This window comes from Aythya fuligula, chromosome Z (genome assembly GCF_009819795.1).
Source record: "Aythya fuligula isolate bAytFul2 chromosome Z, bAytFul2.pri, whole genome shotgun sequence".
In the NCBI taxonomy this organism is placed as follows: Eukaryota; Metazoa; Chordata; class Aves; order Anseriformes; family Anatidae; genus Aythya; species Aythya fuligula.
In genome coordinates this window covers 69,529,049-69,547,434 of record NC_045593.1, presented here as the reverse complement: position 1 = coordinate 69,547,434, position 18,386 = coordinate 69,529,049, and the positions used below count along the sequence as shown (strand labels likewise).

Genomic DNA, 18,386 nt, shown 5'->3' with positions numbered 1-18,386 from the left:
GGCTGAGTATCCCCACAAAGGGCTATCAGTGGCACAGCATACCCTCAGCAGGGTTGTGGATGACATGGGACTGTGAGGAGCAGCAGGTGCTGCCACAAAGCTGCCTGTGCCCTGGCTGCCCGAGGCAAGGAATTAGGTGGTATTAGGAAAGGCTGACAGGGCTGCACCCGTTTGGCCCGGAGAAAAGCAGGGGGTCGGCCCAGATGACCTCCGAAGGGCCCCTCCAACCACAGCCACTCTGTGGATAAAGCTTGAAAGAGCTCTTTGTTGTTTTGTTTACAAAGCTCCCATTTTGGAAAGATGGGAAGAGCTTAACAAGTTCGCAACAGCACATGCCAGCTCCCAGACATTTCATGCCCGACAAAGAGCCGGCGGTATCAGAGGAATTTGTTGCTACACTGGGAGCAATTTTAGAGGCTGACAAAATGAAGCTGGAGAGGGCTTCAAACTGTTTGCATTATGAAGCTCCCAGTCTCACAGTGTGAACAGCACGCTATAAATAAAACATTGTTATGCTCCCTTAACGCCAGCTCCTCGTACCTTGCTCCACAGGTAGCTGTAGAATGCCCACAAATGATTCCTACTCTACGCCAGAAATAGAGCGCACAGCCACTTTTCTCCTTGAAAGCTTCCCTAAATGCTGTGCTGTTCCCCTGGACATTCAGAGTTTGACTCGGCCTCCCTCCCATCAGCTGCCGTGATCCAGAAGGTCAGAGGGGCTGTGCACTGCCATCCAACGCACAGCTCCTGAAGCCCACATCACCCACAGGAACTGGAGATGAAGCAACTCTGCCGAAAAAGGACTCCACAAGCCACACAGACACTAGGCAGGAAATGAAGAAAGGCAGCACTTGATCATTTATAATTGACTTTTAGCATAATCTTCCCCATAGGTCTCTGCAAAGCGTTTCCTTTCCGTACCTCAGACTGAACACAGGTGTTACCAAGCTGCCCAAATCGCAGGTAGCCCCCCTCACCCGAGCTCACGGTTCAAAATCCTGTGCAATTTGCAGAACTAGATTCGCAGCGGCAGTCTGCCACCTCTGGAGATTGTTCAGTCTTTCTAACCCTTTGAGAATTTAGTTGCTGTATTAGACACTCACAAAGGACCTTTTCCTTATGAGAAAATTTTCGTTAGAAATGATCAAACTGTCAGTTCTCAGCTGGTCTCTCTAAATCTTGACAAGTCAAAATAGGGTCTGTTGGTTTTTTGTTTGTCTTTGAAGATGGCGTGCTGGTAACAGTACCAGAGCAGGACTGCACCTGACAAGTGCAGGCACTTGAACAAACTATTACCCCCAATAACGTATTAAATAAAAAGTTACACACACGCTTGCAGAACAGAGCAGGAACCTAGGCTTGCTTATTTTTCGCTGAGGCAGCAGTAGCTCTTCCCCATATATTTTATAAGTACGGGTGGCTGCTTCCACCCAAGCAGGGCTGAAATCCACTGATTCCCACATCAGGAAGACTAAATCACTATGATTTACCAGATCTGAACTGACCTGTGAGACTTCCATCACACAACACTCCTGCCAAACATTTTGCGCCCATCTGTGCATCACTGAGCTAGGTAACTCCAAGCAAAATGATTCAAAAACAAAGTAAGGCCCACAGGTGAACACCAAACAATTTTTCTTTAATGCTAACTAAAGCACTAAACGTTGCCTTGTTCAGGTAAAATGGCACAATAACTGGCTGATTCTCCAGAGATAAAATATCTTCCTAGATGACATTAGAAAAAAAAAAAAGAGCATTTTCAAGATTACCATTTTACTTTTTTGTTATATGCCAGCAATTTTACAAATTACAGCTTCAGCCAAGGAGATAAGTTTTACCATTACCCTTTCATAAGCCCTTTCATCTTGGGGAGTTGAGCCAATAAACTCTAAAAATCATAAATAAAAAGGATAAGAAATGCCAGATTTTCTCTCTCATGTCCTAAAGCTAGAAAATGTATTTAAAATCTTTAGACATTCAGGATTCTGACAGACAGTTACATTTGATACAAGTTTTTTTCTTCTAAAAAACACAAGGTAAGGTATCATTTACATTGAGGATTAGTGCTTCCGTGTAACCTGAAAGTGAAGTGAATCACAAGTTAAGTAATATTGAAAATATTTTGTTAGGATCTTCTCCTTTACCAAAAGGTGTCAACTGTCAGATGGAGCTTGTCATATGTGTTATTGCCAGAAGCTTCCACTACAACAGTGTATTTTCAGGCAGGAAAAATAATCACTTCTTGCTATCTAAAAAATAGCTTTATTGCTGTATCTAAGGAAGTAAAAAAACAATTTAGGAATTAAAACACTGAGGATAACAGAGAATGAATTTTAGAGTTGTAGTGAACAAACAATGCTTTGGGAGAAATCACGCTAAAACTGCTCGCATTTCTTTAGACCAACAGGAGCACAGACCAGCCAAATACACAGGTCAGTGCCAAAAGGGTTTTGTCACTGGCTGACAACCAATAATCGCACTAGGATCAAGCCCACCAGCTGAAAAAGACTGAGGTTACTGGAACTGGAACTAATTTATTGAGTCACAGAAATGTTACTACTGTTTGAAAGAAAGCATTCTACAAGAGAATAAAACTAGAAGCGAGGCAGACTCAAATCTATATGCACGTGTTTGTCCCATCATTACAGACAAAGCTTCCATTTTAGCTACATCCTGGAAAAAACTATAGTCAGATTTTAGAAGATTCTGGTGATCATTCACAACAGTTCAGCCTAGCCAGGATCTCAGACAGAATCATCATCTGTTCCAAACTGAAAGTCTAGAATCTTTCCTGTCATAGTGCAGAATCTAAGCAACACTGTTATGATTAATGAGACCCATCTGAGTATGCCATGCCCTTTTAAGAAGAGAGGAAGGTAAGATGAACTTCAAGGTATTAATGTGCAACATTATCGCACTAAGAACTCGGTGCGTGCAAAACAGGCTTTTGCCTGTTTTAAAACATTGATCCCCTGAGGCTTGTTTCAGTTAAAACTGGTTTGAAGACATTATGCATTAGTAGCAAGCGAGCCCGTCTTATTCCTTTTAGCCTGGAAGCAGATGAAAACAAACAACAAAAAAACTGAAAACAAAAACCTACCCCCCTCTCACTGCCACACTAGGCAGACTTAGAGAGGGAAGTCCTGGGAAATGGGGAAGGAAAAAAATGTTTCATTCTGAGAAAGCTGTGTGACAATGCTTAATACAAATAACTGGAGAAAAGTATAATGGAAAATCAAACACAGCAAAACGCACTGGACTAGAAAAGCTTCTGCCTTCCCACTGAGGAAAGCGTAGCTTCATTTGCATTCACGGAAAACTGTGCCTTCATTCCAGCTGTGGAGAAGAGAGTCTTCTTATCCCGCATCGTTTACTCAAAACAACAAAAACTGACTATATTATAGGAAGCCAGTAGCCCGTTGTATGTACAGTTTGTATCTCATTCACTTTTTATAAATGGTGTAAGAGGAGTATACGCTTCAGGAGACAGAACAGCCACTCCCATAGGAGTTGGCCACTCTAGTAAAAATAAAAGTATTTGAAATTAAGTGATGCTACGCCTAGCATAAACCTAGCTAACTTTAGACCAGGAATTAAAAATGATACCTTCTGGAAAACTGAACTGAAAATTGAACACATTATCGCACTCCATGTATTTCGACCTTGTAAAAGCACAAACACCAACACCCTGCAGCCAACAGGCATACTTCATAGCTTAAAGTCAAACCAAGCTATGGCTTCCAGAGCTTGAGGAGGCCGTCCTCACTGTAGGTGGCAATCAGGTTCTGGTGGGGGTGATGAGCAATGCCAATGACATCCTTTTCATGAACCTAGAGAAAAAGCAGAAAGAACCATCAGGATAATTTTCCTTTCACAGTGACACAAGCCAAATATTATCTTCCCTTCAGTACTTGTAGGGGACTTAACATGCTTTGTGCATACAGCAGAAGCAGAAATATAACCCCAACAGTATTAAGTTCCAATTTTCATGACACAGCAGTTACTTTTTATTGGGGGAGACAGACAGCTTTGTCACCTACACCAACGGAAATCCACTATATTGAAATACTCCCCACTTTAGACATTGAAGCTGGCATCTCTCTTTAGTTTACTCCAAGACAAACTTAAGCCTGACAGCTTGAAATCTGACAGCTTGGTCAAATTCTGCGCTAGCTGCAGCCTAGGTTAAAATGTGCTCAAGTTCATGTCATAGTTTCAACCAAGAATTCCTGTCTTGGTGACAAATATTTTCAGAACTTCTAAGATTAAAATGGCTCTAAGAAAAAGTCTGAGAACATTCCACAGCCAAGTGTTCCACGTTTTGGAACATAAAAGGAACACGCTTGTTACCAATCAGGGCTGCTGGAAATGAAAGCCACATTAGTACAAAACTTCTCCTTACAGACCTCATAAAAAAAAAAAAGCATTAATATCATCCCTCTGTTTAAAACTCTTGCAACAGCTCCAGCTAAGAACTTACTGTCAGAGTTCTCTCCAGCTTGCCGGTCACTGTGCTAAAGCAATAGAGCACAAAATCTTCACCGACGCAGTAGATCCATTCACCACGAGGTGAAAGTGCACAGCAGACAAAGTCACCACCTTCTCTCTTACCAGAGCTGAAACTTCTTACAATCTGTAACAGAACATCCCCCAGAACACATTTCACAGGATTAAGGTGTGTACATAATCACCATCTTCAGAGTAAAAAATATTCAGGCAGTACTAGGCCTGTTTAGAAAACAGGATCTCTCCATATCTATACTTACTCTCTGCAACACAAGATATTCTATGAAACTGTGTGCAGAGCAATTGCCATGACAGCGAACTGGAGAAATCAAGTTTAAGCCCAGGCTAGCTAATTAACTAGATTATTAACTAGGTTTCTGACATTCTTAAAATGACAGAGAGACTTCAAAGGACACCAGTAAGATCACATACTTGACCCTGCATGTTCATAATAACGACGGTATTCGATCTGTTGCAAACCACAAAGTGTTCTGGGTTTTTAGGCAGCAGAATGACACTGTTCACAGTAATGTCTGTCCCAGCAGTGCTGCCGAGAGACTTGAAGGTGTTTGAGCACTCTGTTGTCTTCACATTCCAAACCTAGAACAAGGAACAAAATTAGCTTTATAAAAAACAGTAAACAAAATTGACTGGTTTCAGAAATAGCTCATGGTATAGGATTCAGACATTCTATTAAGAACTCCCGAAATGAAATATGAATAGAAGCATATTGTAAAAAAATAAAAAGAAAATTACCAGATCCGTTCTGAACACCATGTGGATACCATGAACAACTGCAGTATGACTGACCTGAAAGCGAATTTCCACTACCCAAATTCAGCCTGGCGCCCTTTCATTAAGCATTTGCCCTTAGGGGCGAGTTCGCACCTGCACCTGCTTTATGGTTTTAGCTGGCATCTGTAAATATATGTGTAGCCTACATTTAAAAATGAAATGAAGCGTACAAAATGAAGCATTAACTCACCACCTGTGGAATATTTTTGCAGTTTACGTACTAGTACAACCAAAATGGGAGACTCACCTTCTTATACTATTCCCATTATTAGGAGCAGTCTGGCAAGGAGTGCAAGTTTGCAGCAACACCCCATTTAATATGAATAAGATCTATCACACTTTCCTTTCCCCCTGTCTATAAACCATTTACCTTTACTCACCCCCAAACACTCCATAATGTAGCTGTTTCTATATATACACACATATTTTTGTTGGTGTTGTTAGGGCAGTGTACAGAACAATATTTTACTACTCCTAACTATTACACAGCATAGTTATGGTCTTTGTGGAGACTAAAAGCCAAACCTATCACTTCTACAATCAGTTTTATTAACACTCCTTTATACTCCAAAGGACTCCTAAGCACCAAGAAATAAGCAGGTGTCCAACAGAGTAAGGCAGAAAATGCCATTATTTCAGACAGGCAAATTTCCACGTTCTAGGAAAAAGAGGTGTCACAGACCATTCTTTTTCTAGATCAAAGCAGTAACCAGCAGGTTACTATGCACTTATGTTCTCCTTTCATATACACAGCAGAAAGGAGCTCTGCAGCAGTCTCTGAGGGGACTATGAACCACCATCAGTTCTCGTTTACAGCAAGCTACAGCAAAGAGCACAAGCAGTAAGACACATTATGCAAAAACAAACAAACAAACAAAAAACCAACTATGAGGTCTGCAGTAGTTGTTAACACACCAGCTAGAACATGCAAAGAGTTTGAATGCGTTACTTACAAAAGGTAAGCACTATCTTACCTTCACTGTGCCATCAGAGGATGCACTGATAATATAGTGACCATCCTGCGTAAAGGTAGCTTCATTGACGAAAGAGGAGTGACCACGGAATTCCTTTAGAGTTTTGCCGGATTTTAAACCATGAATCCTGTCACACAATAGAGGTCACAACTGAGTGAGCAGCTGAAGTAGCCTGAAACACCCCTTGGCTTCACTGCATTTTAAATCTGAGCTACCTTTTAACAGGCAACAATAGGAAGTGCTAAATCTCCAAACCATAATTCTTTACCACAATCCCCTTTCATCAAACGCAGTATGTGTTTCTGTAAAAAGCTTAGAGAAACACCATCAACTTTCAGCTTCAAGGACCCTTAATACATCCTACAGATACTAGACGACAGGAGCACGAATGAGAAATTACGATGCTGACAAAATGGAAGTTACAGAACGATTTAAGTTTGGAAGTGACCTCTGGAGGTCTCTCACTCAGACTCCTCAAAGCCAAGCTGACCTTTAAGCGAGGTCAGTTTGCTCTGGGCCTTGAGCAAGGCCTTGGCCAGTGAAGAAAATCTCCACAGATGCAGGTTTTCTCTGGGATCTACCCCAGGACTGTGTGAAACTCACTATTTTTCAGTGAAAAGTATCTTCCCTTATACCCAAGCAGAGTTTTCTCTTTTGCAACCTGTTCCCATTGCCTCTTACCTTTTCTGCTGTGCAAATTCATGATGTATGTGCTTAGTTATTTATGAGAAATTGATATTGCCAATCTATTTAACCCCTAAATTACAATACCCACTGCCTACAGAGATAGAGTTTTCAAGCAGAAGTTTGAATAATTGGCAATAAAATTCCTAATTTTCTTTGAAGCTTGCTGGCATTGATTCAACATCCATCCTTACATAATCTCAATTAAAATGCTTATGCTATAGTTCATCTATACTAGGATTTAAACAGATGAATATTTCTCATTGTTTTGTTGTGCCTGTTCGTTGTCAAGTTCCTTCCAGATCTGTAACAGTACCAGTAGGGTTTACAGCAGAGGCAAGAGGCTAAATCTATTAAAAGTTACTTAATCTCATTAAATTAAATGTTATATGTTTAGAATTGTCAAGCACTGCATCAATCTAATTCATATTGTAAGTCTCATATCCTGTAATTCAGGATTGAGAGACACAGATGAGGAGACTGGAAACCTTGGCAAGCTGGACAGCTGGGCTAAGAAAAAAACCCCCAATGCTGAAAATTGATAAATGCAAAGTGCAGAACAATCTCGGGCTTCAGAATCGACTAAGGACTGACTGGATGGCAAGGAAGTCTTCAGAAAGAGACCTGGCACTCCTTGTGAAGAACAAACAGAGAGCCATCAGCATGCTGTGGCAGTGGGGAGACCCATCCACATACACGCATTAGGAGACGCATTAGGAGAGCCACAGTCTGCAGATTAAGGCTCCTTCCTATCTGGCAGAGCTGAGGCCACTTCTAGAGTACCATGCCCACTGCAGGGCCCCTGCTATAAAAAGAGATGGACAGGCTGGAGAATCCAGGGGCCAGAAGGCTCGGGCATATCACAGAAGGGGCATCTGACAGCTGTCCTCCATATAGACAAAAGATGTGAAAACAAAATATTATCAAGTATAACTCAGAATAATTCCAAAGAAGAAAAACAACTGACGTAGAAAGCAGCTTGGATCAGTTCTGTCAACAGAAACGAAGTGGCTGTGTATCAACTGAAGTTTTATTGCCAACAAAATCTACCCAGCAGTGGCCAAATTCTACTCAGCAACAAGAACAGCACAGAAGAGCCCAGATAGGTGCAGGAGCATATTTGCTCTATGGTTTGGACAAGAAAGGAAAATCTCCCATGCCCAACACAGGAGCTGCAGAGACAACATGGATAAATGGGAATCACCTTTTGGGAGTGAAATGACTCTGTCTCTATAGCTCTTTTTCATCACTGAGGTAAGTTTTACTACCTTGTGATCGCAAACATATAAACCATCCGGCCACATGATTCTCCTGTAACAGGGATTCCAAGACTGCTGTACATGTCTGAGAATCACAAGATAACTTAAGTTGGAAGGAACCCTGGGAAAAATATATTCCAACGCTCTCCTCAAAGCGATGTCAACTTCCAAGTCCAATCAGGTCTCAACAAGGGTTGAGATCCCGCCCGACCTTATCCAGCTCTCTCCACATTGTCCAAGCAGTAGTTTTTCTCAAAATAAAAAAATTTAAAAAATAAAATAAAGAAATAAATAAAGTGTTTCCTTATATACAATCTGAATTTCCCTTTCTGCTGTTTGCCCTTTTTAAGAACTGTGCACTTCTGAGAGAAGCCTGGCATCACCTTATCTACATGTATGACTAGTTCTAGATAAGACAGCTAAGCACCCCTCAGCCTTCTGTTTTCCAGGTTGATCAGGGCCAGCCTTTCCTTGTCCATGTGCTTTTGGCGAGAGAGCTAAAGCACCAGAAAGGCTGTACTGGCTCTTCCAGATACAAATTCCAACTCCTGCCCTTGTAGCTCTCGGGGTCCATCAGCCTGGCTCTCTTACAGGACTGGATCTCTGCTACTCCATGTCAGACTGCTGGGAAGAACAGGTGCCCGGAAAACATTTCATTTGGGTCCTCCTTCCTCTTGTTCCCATTCCAAAAGGAGGCCTCTGGATCCAAAAGAGATAAAGGGGATGGATCTAAGGGCCTGAACTTGAGGATACTTAAGAATAATATGGATTTGGGCAGTAAACTGGGTCAAGAACCTTTTTAGGATGAGGACTGGTATTGCACGACTGAGACAGAGAGCAGCAAAAATTACTGTCCCTGACTGTACTGGGATGAGCCGTATCTTCCCTCATGCACGTGCACCTCATGGAGAGACAAACACCTTCATTCACAGACCAAAGGAGAAACAAGAGTACTGCCAGTTGAGATTCCCAAGTATTCCCACCACTTTGGGAAATTTTAGTCTCTTCAGCAACTACGAGGGGAAGCAGAGAAGATGCAGCAAAAGACTTAAAGGTGCTCTCAGAGGATTTCTTTAAGCAGCAGAAAAAAAGAGCCCATTGTACTGCTGAGTGAAGAAAAATAATCTGGATGGAACCAACTATTTTCACTTCTTTTGGAGCTAATGAGTGTTTGTGATTAGGCCATTTAGGTTGTTTCAAAAAAACATTATCATGCTATTATCCTTGGATCTTTCTTACTCTAGGCTTACTACAAAAACTGTTGTATCTGGAGGTTGATACAATAGTTTCTTAGCCTAGAAACCTCCCAGAAGGAAACACCCAAGGCCAATTTCAACACCAACAGAGCAGATGAAACACTCTGCCCCTGAAGCAGGAAAAAAGCCTTCATGACCAGGTTGGATGAGGTCCTGAGCAATCTGATCTAGTGGGTGGTGTCCCTGGCTATAGCAGGGGGGCTGGAACTAGATGATCTTTGAGGTCGCTTCCAACCCAAGCCATTCGATGATTCACTCTATGATTCTATGATAAAACAAGTTAAAGTAAGATCAAACTTTCAAACCATTCCTCTCCAACTCTCAGCAATAAGCTCTCCTATTAGTAGTAAAACTCAATGCAAAAGGATCAAACTCCAGATCCAAGTTTAACTCCCTAATGTGAACACTCTTTTCTTTTCTCCTGAACGATATGTGACACCTTCTCAGTTTACCTGATTGTCTGATCAAAAGAAGCACTAAGAATTTGGCTGCTGTCTTTAGAAAAACTGAGGCACGTAACACCTTTACTGTGTGCTCGTTCAAACCTCCTCAGGCACTGGCCACTCTGGATTTTCCACACCTGAAAAAGAAACAGCAAATAAAATAGAGGTGGTTACTTTGTTATGAGATCTGACACATCAGACCTCACTATGTATCTGTTTCAGGGCCATGCTAAACTTACTTTGTTACCATGTACAACAGAAACATTATTGCAATGTTAAATGACTCTTTCTGGTCACCAGCCCTTCCCACACAGGATTCTACAAAAAGATCCTACCTTGATCTTTCCGTCTTGTGCTCCGGTTGCTAGCATTTCTGTGTCTCTGCTGAAGCACATGCACAACACTGCATCATCCATCATCATAAAATTATCTTGCGCCTGGTATTTCAGATCCTAAATGAAAGCAGAAAACACACCAGTCAAAACAGTGAATTACATGAAATTTAATTTAATTTTAGGCCAAGGTACTAGCAGTTTTAACTTCAGCTATATTTTACAGCCTATCATCAAGCAGATCTCACAGTCTTATAAAAATAGGGAAGTGCTGTTGTCGTGGCTTTATAGGCAACGACACGGAAAGAGGGGGGGTGGTGGTGGTGAAGGTGTTATTGCTGGCGGAAGTCTATGACAGAACAGAGAATTAAGCACGTATCACGATTCCAGACCAACACTCAAATCACCAGGAAGACATCCTTCAGTCCCTGGGAAATGAAAACAAACATGCAGACTAACCTGAAAGAATAAATCCATGTACCCTGGCCACTACCCATTTGGCATAAGAAGCAGCTTACCTTCCTGATCTTTCCAGTGGTGAAGTTCCATACTTCAATGAAACCATCCACAGAGCCAGTGACCAGATACTGGCCATCTGGTGAAAAACGAGCACACTCCACATGCGACTTCTGCCCAAACTGTTTTACAGAAGAATAGAATTTTAGCTTAGCAAGAAACCTAAATTAAAATAAGCTATTCACCTTGAAACAAAACTGTAGCCTCATTTCAGCAACAACAACAACAACAAAAAAACACTTCCTTAGAGATACGCATTCACATATTTAATATTAAGGTACAAAAAAACCCAACCTGTCAGTACCTACTTACACGAATAAAAAATAATTTAAAAAAAGCATTCATTTTGATCTGGTAATATCTCTTGAGCTTAAGCCAAACACTTCTTGCCTGCAGAAGCAGCAGGGCCAGTTGGCTTGTTCTTCCTCAGTGAACTGTGAATGTTAACAAACACCTTCCCTGTACTCAATGTGTGTATCATTGCATATGTATCCTTGGCAGGTTTTGGAGACTTCCAAAGTAGTACGAGTTGCTTCACTTGGAATGATGTTTCTCTAATGAAGCTTTCATGGAGAATGTTTGGTATTTTGTTTTTTATACTTTACTTTTCCACTTTTGTGGGAAAAGAAACATGTGTGAGCACAACAACCAAGTATAAAAATATGTTTTTGCTCACTACAGAAGTTGAATACCAGTGCTGGAAAAGAAAGCAAGTTCTAATAAAGCGTTAGCAAGCTGCCACTGAACAACTTCTGAAAAACACTACCTTCTGTTCACTGTGAGAACTAGTAGAGACACTGCAGTGAACTGAAATTCCTCACTGCACAGAACTGCGTGGTGAAGCCGAAAACCCTCACAGGAGGAAACTGCCTATTGTGCTGCAGGACAACAGTGTCCTTACAGCACACTTTTCTTTCTCTTCTGAAATTTGCATGGCAAAATCCTTAAAAAGAAGATACTGAATCCATTAGTAGACATGGTAGAGTTCATGATCTTATCTTCAGTCATTTACTGACATTTTGTGCAAGCATATCAGCTTAAGACACTTCTGGAAGGTATTTCCCTCCAGAAACAAAGAAGAGGACTAAGGAAATAACTTCTTAAGGATGAATGATTCTGAACTGTGGAGTCAAATTAATCACATCCACAAGTATTACAAGCACCCAGTACTGTTAAGGGCCCTCATTTCAGGCTCTCAAGGAAAGACTCCTGATGAGGCAAAGCATGGACAAGAAGGGGAGAGGGGAAGAAAGGAAGAGATATTACTTAACAGAGAATTCAGAGCATTTACTTTTAGCTTCCAAAGTAAAGCACAGGAAAGAAGAAACACTGGTATAGATACATAAACCAAATAAATCATCACCTTAATATGCCTGCTCAGCTGTGTGGGGAACTTCTCTTCTTCGACATCTTTCACAGCTGCTTTGCCTCTGAACAAGTCAATCGTCATACCAGGAGGAAGCAGGCCCTGATGCTGTTGCCACTTCAGCGCCTTTTCAGGAGTTGAAAGCAATACTTTATCAGTTTATCAGTTAATATCTACCTTCTGCATCAAAACTTTGTTACAGTGAGTGCGATACAGCAGTATTTTTGTGTACCCTCAGGAATTGTTACACCTGTATAGTCTAAGGGAATTACACTGCTAGAATTTACTCAAGACCAGAGCAAACAAGTCTTATCAAGATTATGCTTCCCAAGTCATGACCACAAACAGACGAGAATGCTATCCCTACATGTTTTTGAAGGTGTGAATGACTTCACACCCACCCTGCTCAGATCATCAGTACAGAGGATACAGTACATGAATAGTGTGATGAGTTTGATCTTTTGTTCATTTGAACTGCCTGACCTGTTGTTTATTTGCCTAGAACTTCATAAATTAAAATTAAAAGTGGCCCCTAAGCCTTCTTGTAATACACAGATGAACTTTGTTCAAACGACAGAGTCTTATACAAGCCCTTTAGAAAACAGCTACCTTCAGTCAGGACCTGCTAGTTACGCCAAGAAAATTTAACTGGCATACTTACAAGCTTTAAAAATAAGATTAAAGTCACAAAACAACAAAATACATGAAATACTGTCTACATAAACTATAAATGAAGGTGGTTTGAGAATCAGAAGAGTCAGTAAGTACAACAGCAAAAATACTGTGTGTTAATACTTGCTTTGCAAAAAAATCTCTCTGTACAATGAGCATTTACTCTATGGGAAGAAATCTAATTCTGGAGTGATGATTTTTGCTGCAACTGATAAATCTTTGCCACATGGAGAAAAGGTCACTTAACTATTCGGCTTGCAAAGGTACAACATTTAAGCTCTATTTTTATTGAAATGGAAAATCAACTACAACATCATTAATTCTATAGGGTGAAGATCTACAGAAAACAAGAGTGCTACTAATTTTTATTTTTTTTCCAAGAATTACCTGCCCCAACAATGCCATAAGACGAGATGGAGGTACCACGCTGACTTCTCCAGCTAAAGCTTGTGCAATAGCAGCTCTCCGCTTTTCTTTGCTGCTTCCATCAGGGTATGCCTAGGGAGAAGTTATCTTTATGAAGTAAATTCTCTTCAAAAAAATTTATTCTCTTTGAAAAAAATTACTTCAAAAAATTGCAGTAAATATGTTTTCCATAAAAATTTTAAACTGCTCTTATCTGAATCCCCTTCCAGATTCATTTTCTACTAGGCCCTTCAAAACAGCCCATCTCTATCTTCAACCTTTCAGACATTCCCGATACGCTTTCATTAAGAATTTCAGTTTTTCATAATCAGATAAATCCTTACTATGGCTATTCTACAACAGCAGCTTTGTAAACAAAGTAAACACGTTCTTCTGCACACATAAGACAGGGAAAGCGAGGTAGATGTCAAATGATGAGCACAACATCATCCTGTGGCAGGACAGAGGAGTAACTCCCTAAAATCCCACCTTCAATACACTTCAAAGTTACTGTTCTGTTGCCTTATGACCAGGAATTACCCATTATTTCCCAGGCACTTTGTAAGACACCTAGAACTGTGAAGCTGCATGTTCACATGGAAAAGATGCTGCAAGGCATCAATAACTTGGAGCAAGGCTAGGAAGTCACACAAGACAGCGCGGTGTCAGAAGCACGCAGCCTACCTCACGGGGATCAAAGTAAGACCTGGCCAGAAGGTTTTCCAGGTGGATGTACCGCTCTGGCTGGGTCTGCTTCAGCATGATCATGGGATCCGTCTGCCTCAGCAGGGAGCGGGCAGCACCCAGCTCCCGCAGCTCGATCAGCTCCAGCACGACCTGCAGCAGGGCGACAAGCACGAGGTGAGCTCAGGACAGCACAGCATGCCTCCGCAGGGCCCTGCTGCGGTGCCTGCTCTGCCTCACCTGCTCGTAGAGGTCGATGAGGGTCTTGTCGGGCAGCTTCAGCGACTGTATGGCCTGCAGCACCGTGTCCCAGTGCCCGCTGTTGATATCAGCCACGAAGCTCTCAATGCTGTCCACGGTGTTGAGCGACACGGTGGTCTCCTCCTGCAGCGTGGCGAGGGCGCGGTGCAGGCTGTTCTCCTTCAGGTACTGCATGATCAGGCGGATCACACTGCCGGGAAAACACAGCATCAATGGGGGGGGGGGGGGGGATCAGCCAAGGGACTCCCGCACCTCCAGGGCTGCACCCCTGACCCCACGCCCCCCTAGGACTCCATCAGGGCCCCCCCAGGATCCTCTCAAGATCCCCTCATAGCCCTCTCAGCCCCCCAAAACCCCCTCACGACCCCGCCAGGATGCCCTCGGACCCCCTCATACCCCCCCAGGATTCCCAGGACCCCCTCAGGACCCCTCAGAGTCCCGCCAGAACCCCCTCATGGCCCCCCAGGATCCCTTCAGGATCCCTCAGAGCCCACCCAGGATCCCCTCAGAGCCCCTTAGGAGCACCTCGGGACCCCCTCATAACCCTCCAGGAGCACTCAGAGTCCCCCCAGGACCCCCTCAGAGCCCCCAGGACCCCCTCAGGACCCCTTCAGGGCCCCCCCAAAATCCCCTCAGAGCTCCCTCAGGACCCTCTCAGAGCCCCCTGAGGACCCACAAGACCCCCTCAGAGCCCCCCCAGGACCCCTTCAGAGCCCCCTCATAACCCTCCAGGCGCCCTCAGAGCCCCCTCAGGGCCCCCTCATGGCCCCGAGGATCTCCTCAGAGCCCCCCCAGGACCCCCTCAGAGCCCCTCAGGACCCCCCCAGGACCCCCTCAGGACCCTCCAGGCGCCCTAAGAGCCCCCCAAAACCCCCCCAGGGGCCCCCCCCCGTCCCGGCCCGTCCCGGCCCGGCCTCACGCACTCGGAGGACTCGATCTCGATCGACATCTTTGCTCCTCCGCCGCCACCACCACCACCGGAAGCCCCGCGCCGCCTACGTCGCTTCCGGCCTCGCGCGACGCCGCTTCCGCCAGGCCCCGCCGCCGCCGCCGCCTCCCGCCGCCGCTGCCGCCGCCGCCGCCCGCCCCTTGCCACGTGACGGGGGAGCGGCGTCACGTGACGGGGGGGGCGGGCAGGGCGGCGTCTCCTGGCAACAGCGGCGGCGGGCGCGCGCCCCCTGGCGGCCTGTCATGGCGGCGGGCGGGCGGGCGGTGGGAGGGGGGGGAGTTGTGCTGTGCAATAAAGGCTGGTCTGGGACTGTCTGGTTTTATTTTCCTGCCCCTCAGAGCACAACGTGATGCGCACTGCAGGCACCCGGGGAGGCCCGCCAGAAGTTGTGCTGCCTCCCGTGGCCGCCCGCTCCCCACTCACAGTCCCCCCCCCCCCCCCCCGCGGCCATTTTAGCGCCTCCTCAGGGCTGAGCTCGCTGCTAGCGGAGGGGAAGCTGTGGGGAGCTGGGGTCGGGCTCTCCTCGCACATAACCACACGTAGAACCGGAGGGAATGGCCCCAAGTTGTGCCAGGGGGGTTCAGGCTTGAAATGAGGAGACATTTCTGTCAGAAAGAGCAGTCAGGCATTGGGACGGGTTGCCCAGGGAGGTGGTGGGGTCACCGTCCCTGGGGGTGCTCAAGGAGAGGCTGGACGTGGTGCTTGGGGACGTGGGTTAGTGGTGACACTGGTAGCAGGGCGATGCTCGGACCAGGTGATCTTGGAGGTCTCTTCCAACCCTAATGATCCTATGGTTCTGTCATTCCCACCCAGCCGCACACCTTCCCTCTGTGGGGTTCCCCTGTGGTGGCACTCGGAAATGGCAGAGTCAGCCCCAACCTGGGTGCATGTGCAGGCTTGGGGATGCCAGACCAAGGATATCGCTGTTTGCGAACCTGGAGACAACCAAGAGAGAGCTTGGTTCTCAAATGTTAAGGTTGGAAAAGATCTCCAAGATCATCTGGTCCAACGATCGCCCTACCGCCAATGTCACCCGCTAAACCCGCACTAAACTATAATGCTGCATAAGGCAGTATTTCATTAGCAAGGGACTCATTAGCATATCCTGACTGCTTTAATTATGGAGTACTGTAAGGGCTGACAAATGCTGCTGCTGTGCCGGGCAGAGCCCTCCAGTGGTGAGAGGGAACATGAGGCGCCCGTGCTAAACACACAAAGGGTGGCTGGGCGTCCATCCATGCTGCTCGCTTGGACTGTGACCAAGGCCAGAAGTCCCGAAGCCCCGGTTAATGCTAAAAGGCAAACAAAGCTGACTCTGCCCTCCTCGCTGCATGTAGGCTTAGGTGGAGTTGCCAGGAAGGAAGCTCCTCGCACGGGTGGCTGGCCACAACGAGGGTCTCGCCACTCGTATCTGCCCGGCGTGGGGCACTTCCCACCCGCTCACAGCAAGGGCCTGATACCAGCACCAGGCTGCCAGCACAAGAGCTTGTGAAATCTGCTGTAGTCAGCCCCTCTCAGACAGGCTTGTCCCTTGCTGTTTGTTTAGGCTTGGTGCACAATTTGCTGGATGAGCCATGGAAAACAGAACAGTGTGAGAAATTGCCTGCCTTTGCCAATGAAAGCTGTTCTTCACTGTCTCTGTCCCCAGAGTGCTTAAAAAAGTAATCCAATAGCATAAAGTTGAAGAAATACTGAGCGAGGCGCAGGGTGAATGTTTTGCATGCTGCTGTGTCCTCTCAGCTATCCCAGCTCTTTTGTCGTAGCTGCTGTTATGGAGGTGTGGGGATTACTGTGGAGAGCTATCAGCTAACCATGCCAGGCATGTTTGTTTTCAGTGACAGGTGAATGTATATCTGCTTAAAGTTGTTTTGAAAACAGCCCTGGTCGAGGCTGTAACAAAGCAAAGCCAGTTGTCTGTCAGTAGTTCAGCCACGCTGAATTACATCAGGCTGTAAAATCCAAACATGGCAGCTATTTTTGTGCTGGCAGCACGCAGAAGTCTGACTCAATTCTGTAGGTGAATTCAGCTGGAATGGCTGATGCTTTCCTGCCCTCCCTCCCTCGTGTGTTACTGCCCCAGAGCAGAAAAAGACGGACAGACAGACAGACAGACAGGCCACCTAATCCCTAGCTGCCACAGCCCTCCGGCCGACATCTTTCTGAATGGTGAGGCCAGCACAGGAGCGTGCTATCAGGCTGGGTGGTGGTGGTGGTGTGTCCGCCATCTGGCCTGCCTTCCACGGTGGCAGCAGACAGGGATGGACACTGCAGCTAAACCTCTCTGCGAGGCGGGTCACAGCTCTCAGCAAACTTCGTCTGGCAAGAGGTCCCCGTGCACCTCGGGCTGTGCGGGCTCCCTGACGCAGGCTTTGTGGCGAGACGCCCCTGCAGCCAGCCTGATCTCGAGCTGGCAGCGGGGCTGCACTGAGAGAGGATCGTCTGGAGACCTCCAGAAGTCCTTGCAGGCAGCAGGCGCCGGCTGCCAGCTCTTGCAGCGTGTTACTTGAGAAAAGAAAATATCCAGAATTTATCGTCTGGCTTGAGAGACAGATGCGAAAGGAGGTAAACAGTCTTGCTGCAGTCAGGCAGTGCAAATGACTCCCAGTATAACTGGGAGTTGAACCCCCAGACATCGTCAGCCCCAGAATGGTTCTTTCAAGTGAAAGCTGAGCATGTGACATGGAGTCAGAAATATTACAGCGAGAACTTTACCTCTACTCTTGGCAGAAGGTTTGAAAAAATAACATGCAGATCCTTCCTGATTCAAAAGTAGCCAGCTTTCCTCAGCAAATAAGAGCTCAGTCACAGTTTGTCTGCAAACAATGTCTTTGACAAACACTGCCATTTCTTGGAAGTTGTGTAAGCTGGGGGATTTGGTGGCGGTACCGTGCTCTGTGCAGCCCTCTGCGGCACTCCTCCTGCTCTCACTTCCCTGGGAGACCAGCTTGAGGGACGAGCCAGCAGTGAGCTGTGCCTTTGGCTGGTCCCAGCCTGCTCTGATGGCTGGGGAGCAGGAGGGCCTCGCTTTCCCTGCAGCCCTGGTTTTGTGAGCCTGCGAGCTGCAGGGCTTGGTTCCCTACGGCCGAGAGCAGTGCTGTAGCATCAGAGGGCCGCATGAACTTGCTGCGACAATGATGTCCTTTCTCTGCTTTCCAAGTTACGATCTGGTGGGGGTTTTGCTTTTCTCAGCTTTCAGACCACAGGGCCGGAAATGAGTCCTTCCGCCAAAGTGCACTTACTGTGGTCTCAAAATAAGATGCACCCTGCTGAGGCCAGTGTCTTGA

The 18,386-nt window shown here is 45.6% G+C and overlaps 1 protein-coding gene across 1 annotated transcript; it reads right to left on the bottom strand.

Moving 5' to 3' along the window:
• Positions 1–1,618: 1,618 nt before the first annotated feature.
• Positions 1,619–15,146, bottom strand: SMU1 (SMU1 DNA replication regulator and spliceosomal factor). Its single transcript, XM_032205894.1, has 12 exons — positions 15,077–15,146; positions 14,133–14,343; positions 13,893–14,045; positions 13,191–13,301; positions 12,129–12,257; positions 10,768–10,887; positions 10,253–10,369; positions 9,927–10,054; positions 6,276–6,402; positions 4,939–5,106; positions 4,481–4,633; positions 1,619–3,830 (listed from the first exon to the last, which is right to left on the bottom strand). Exons 1-12 carry the CDS (start codon positions 15,100–15,102, stop codon positions 3,732–3,734), a joined length of 1,542 nt encoding a protein of 513 aa, XP_032061785.1. The 5' UTR covers positions 15,103–15,146; the 3' UTR covers positions 1,619–3,731.
• Positions 15,147–18,386: the final 3,240 nt, after the last annotated feature.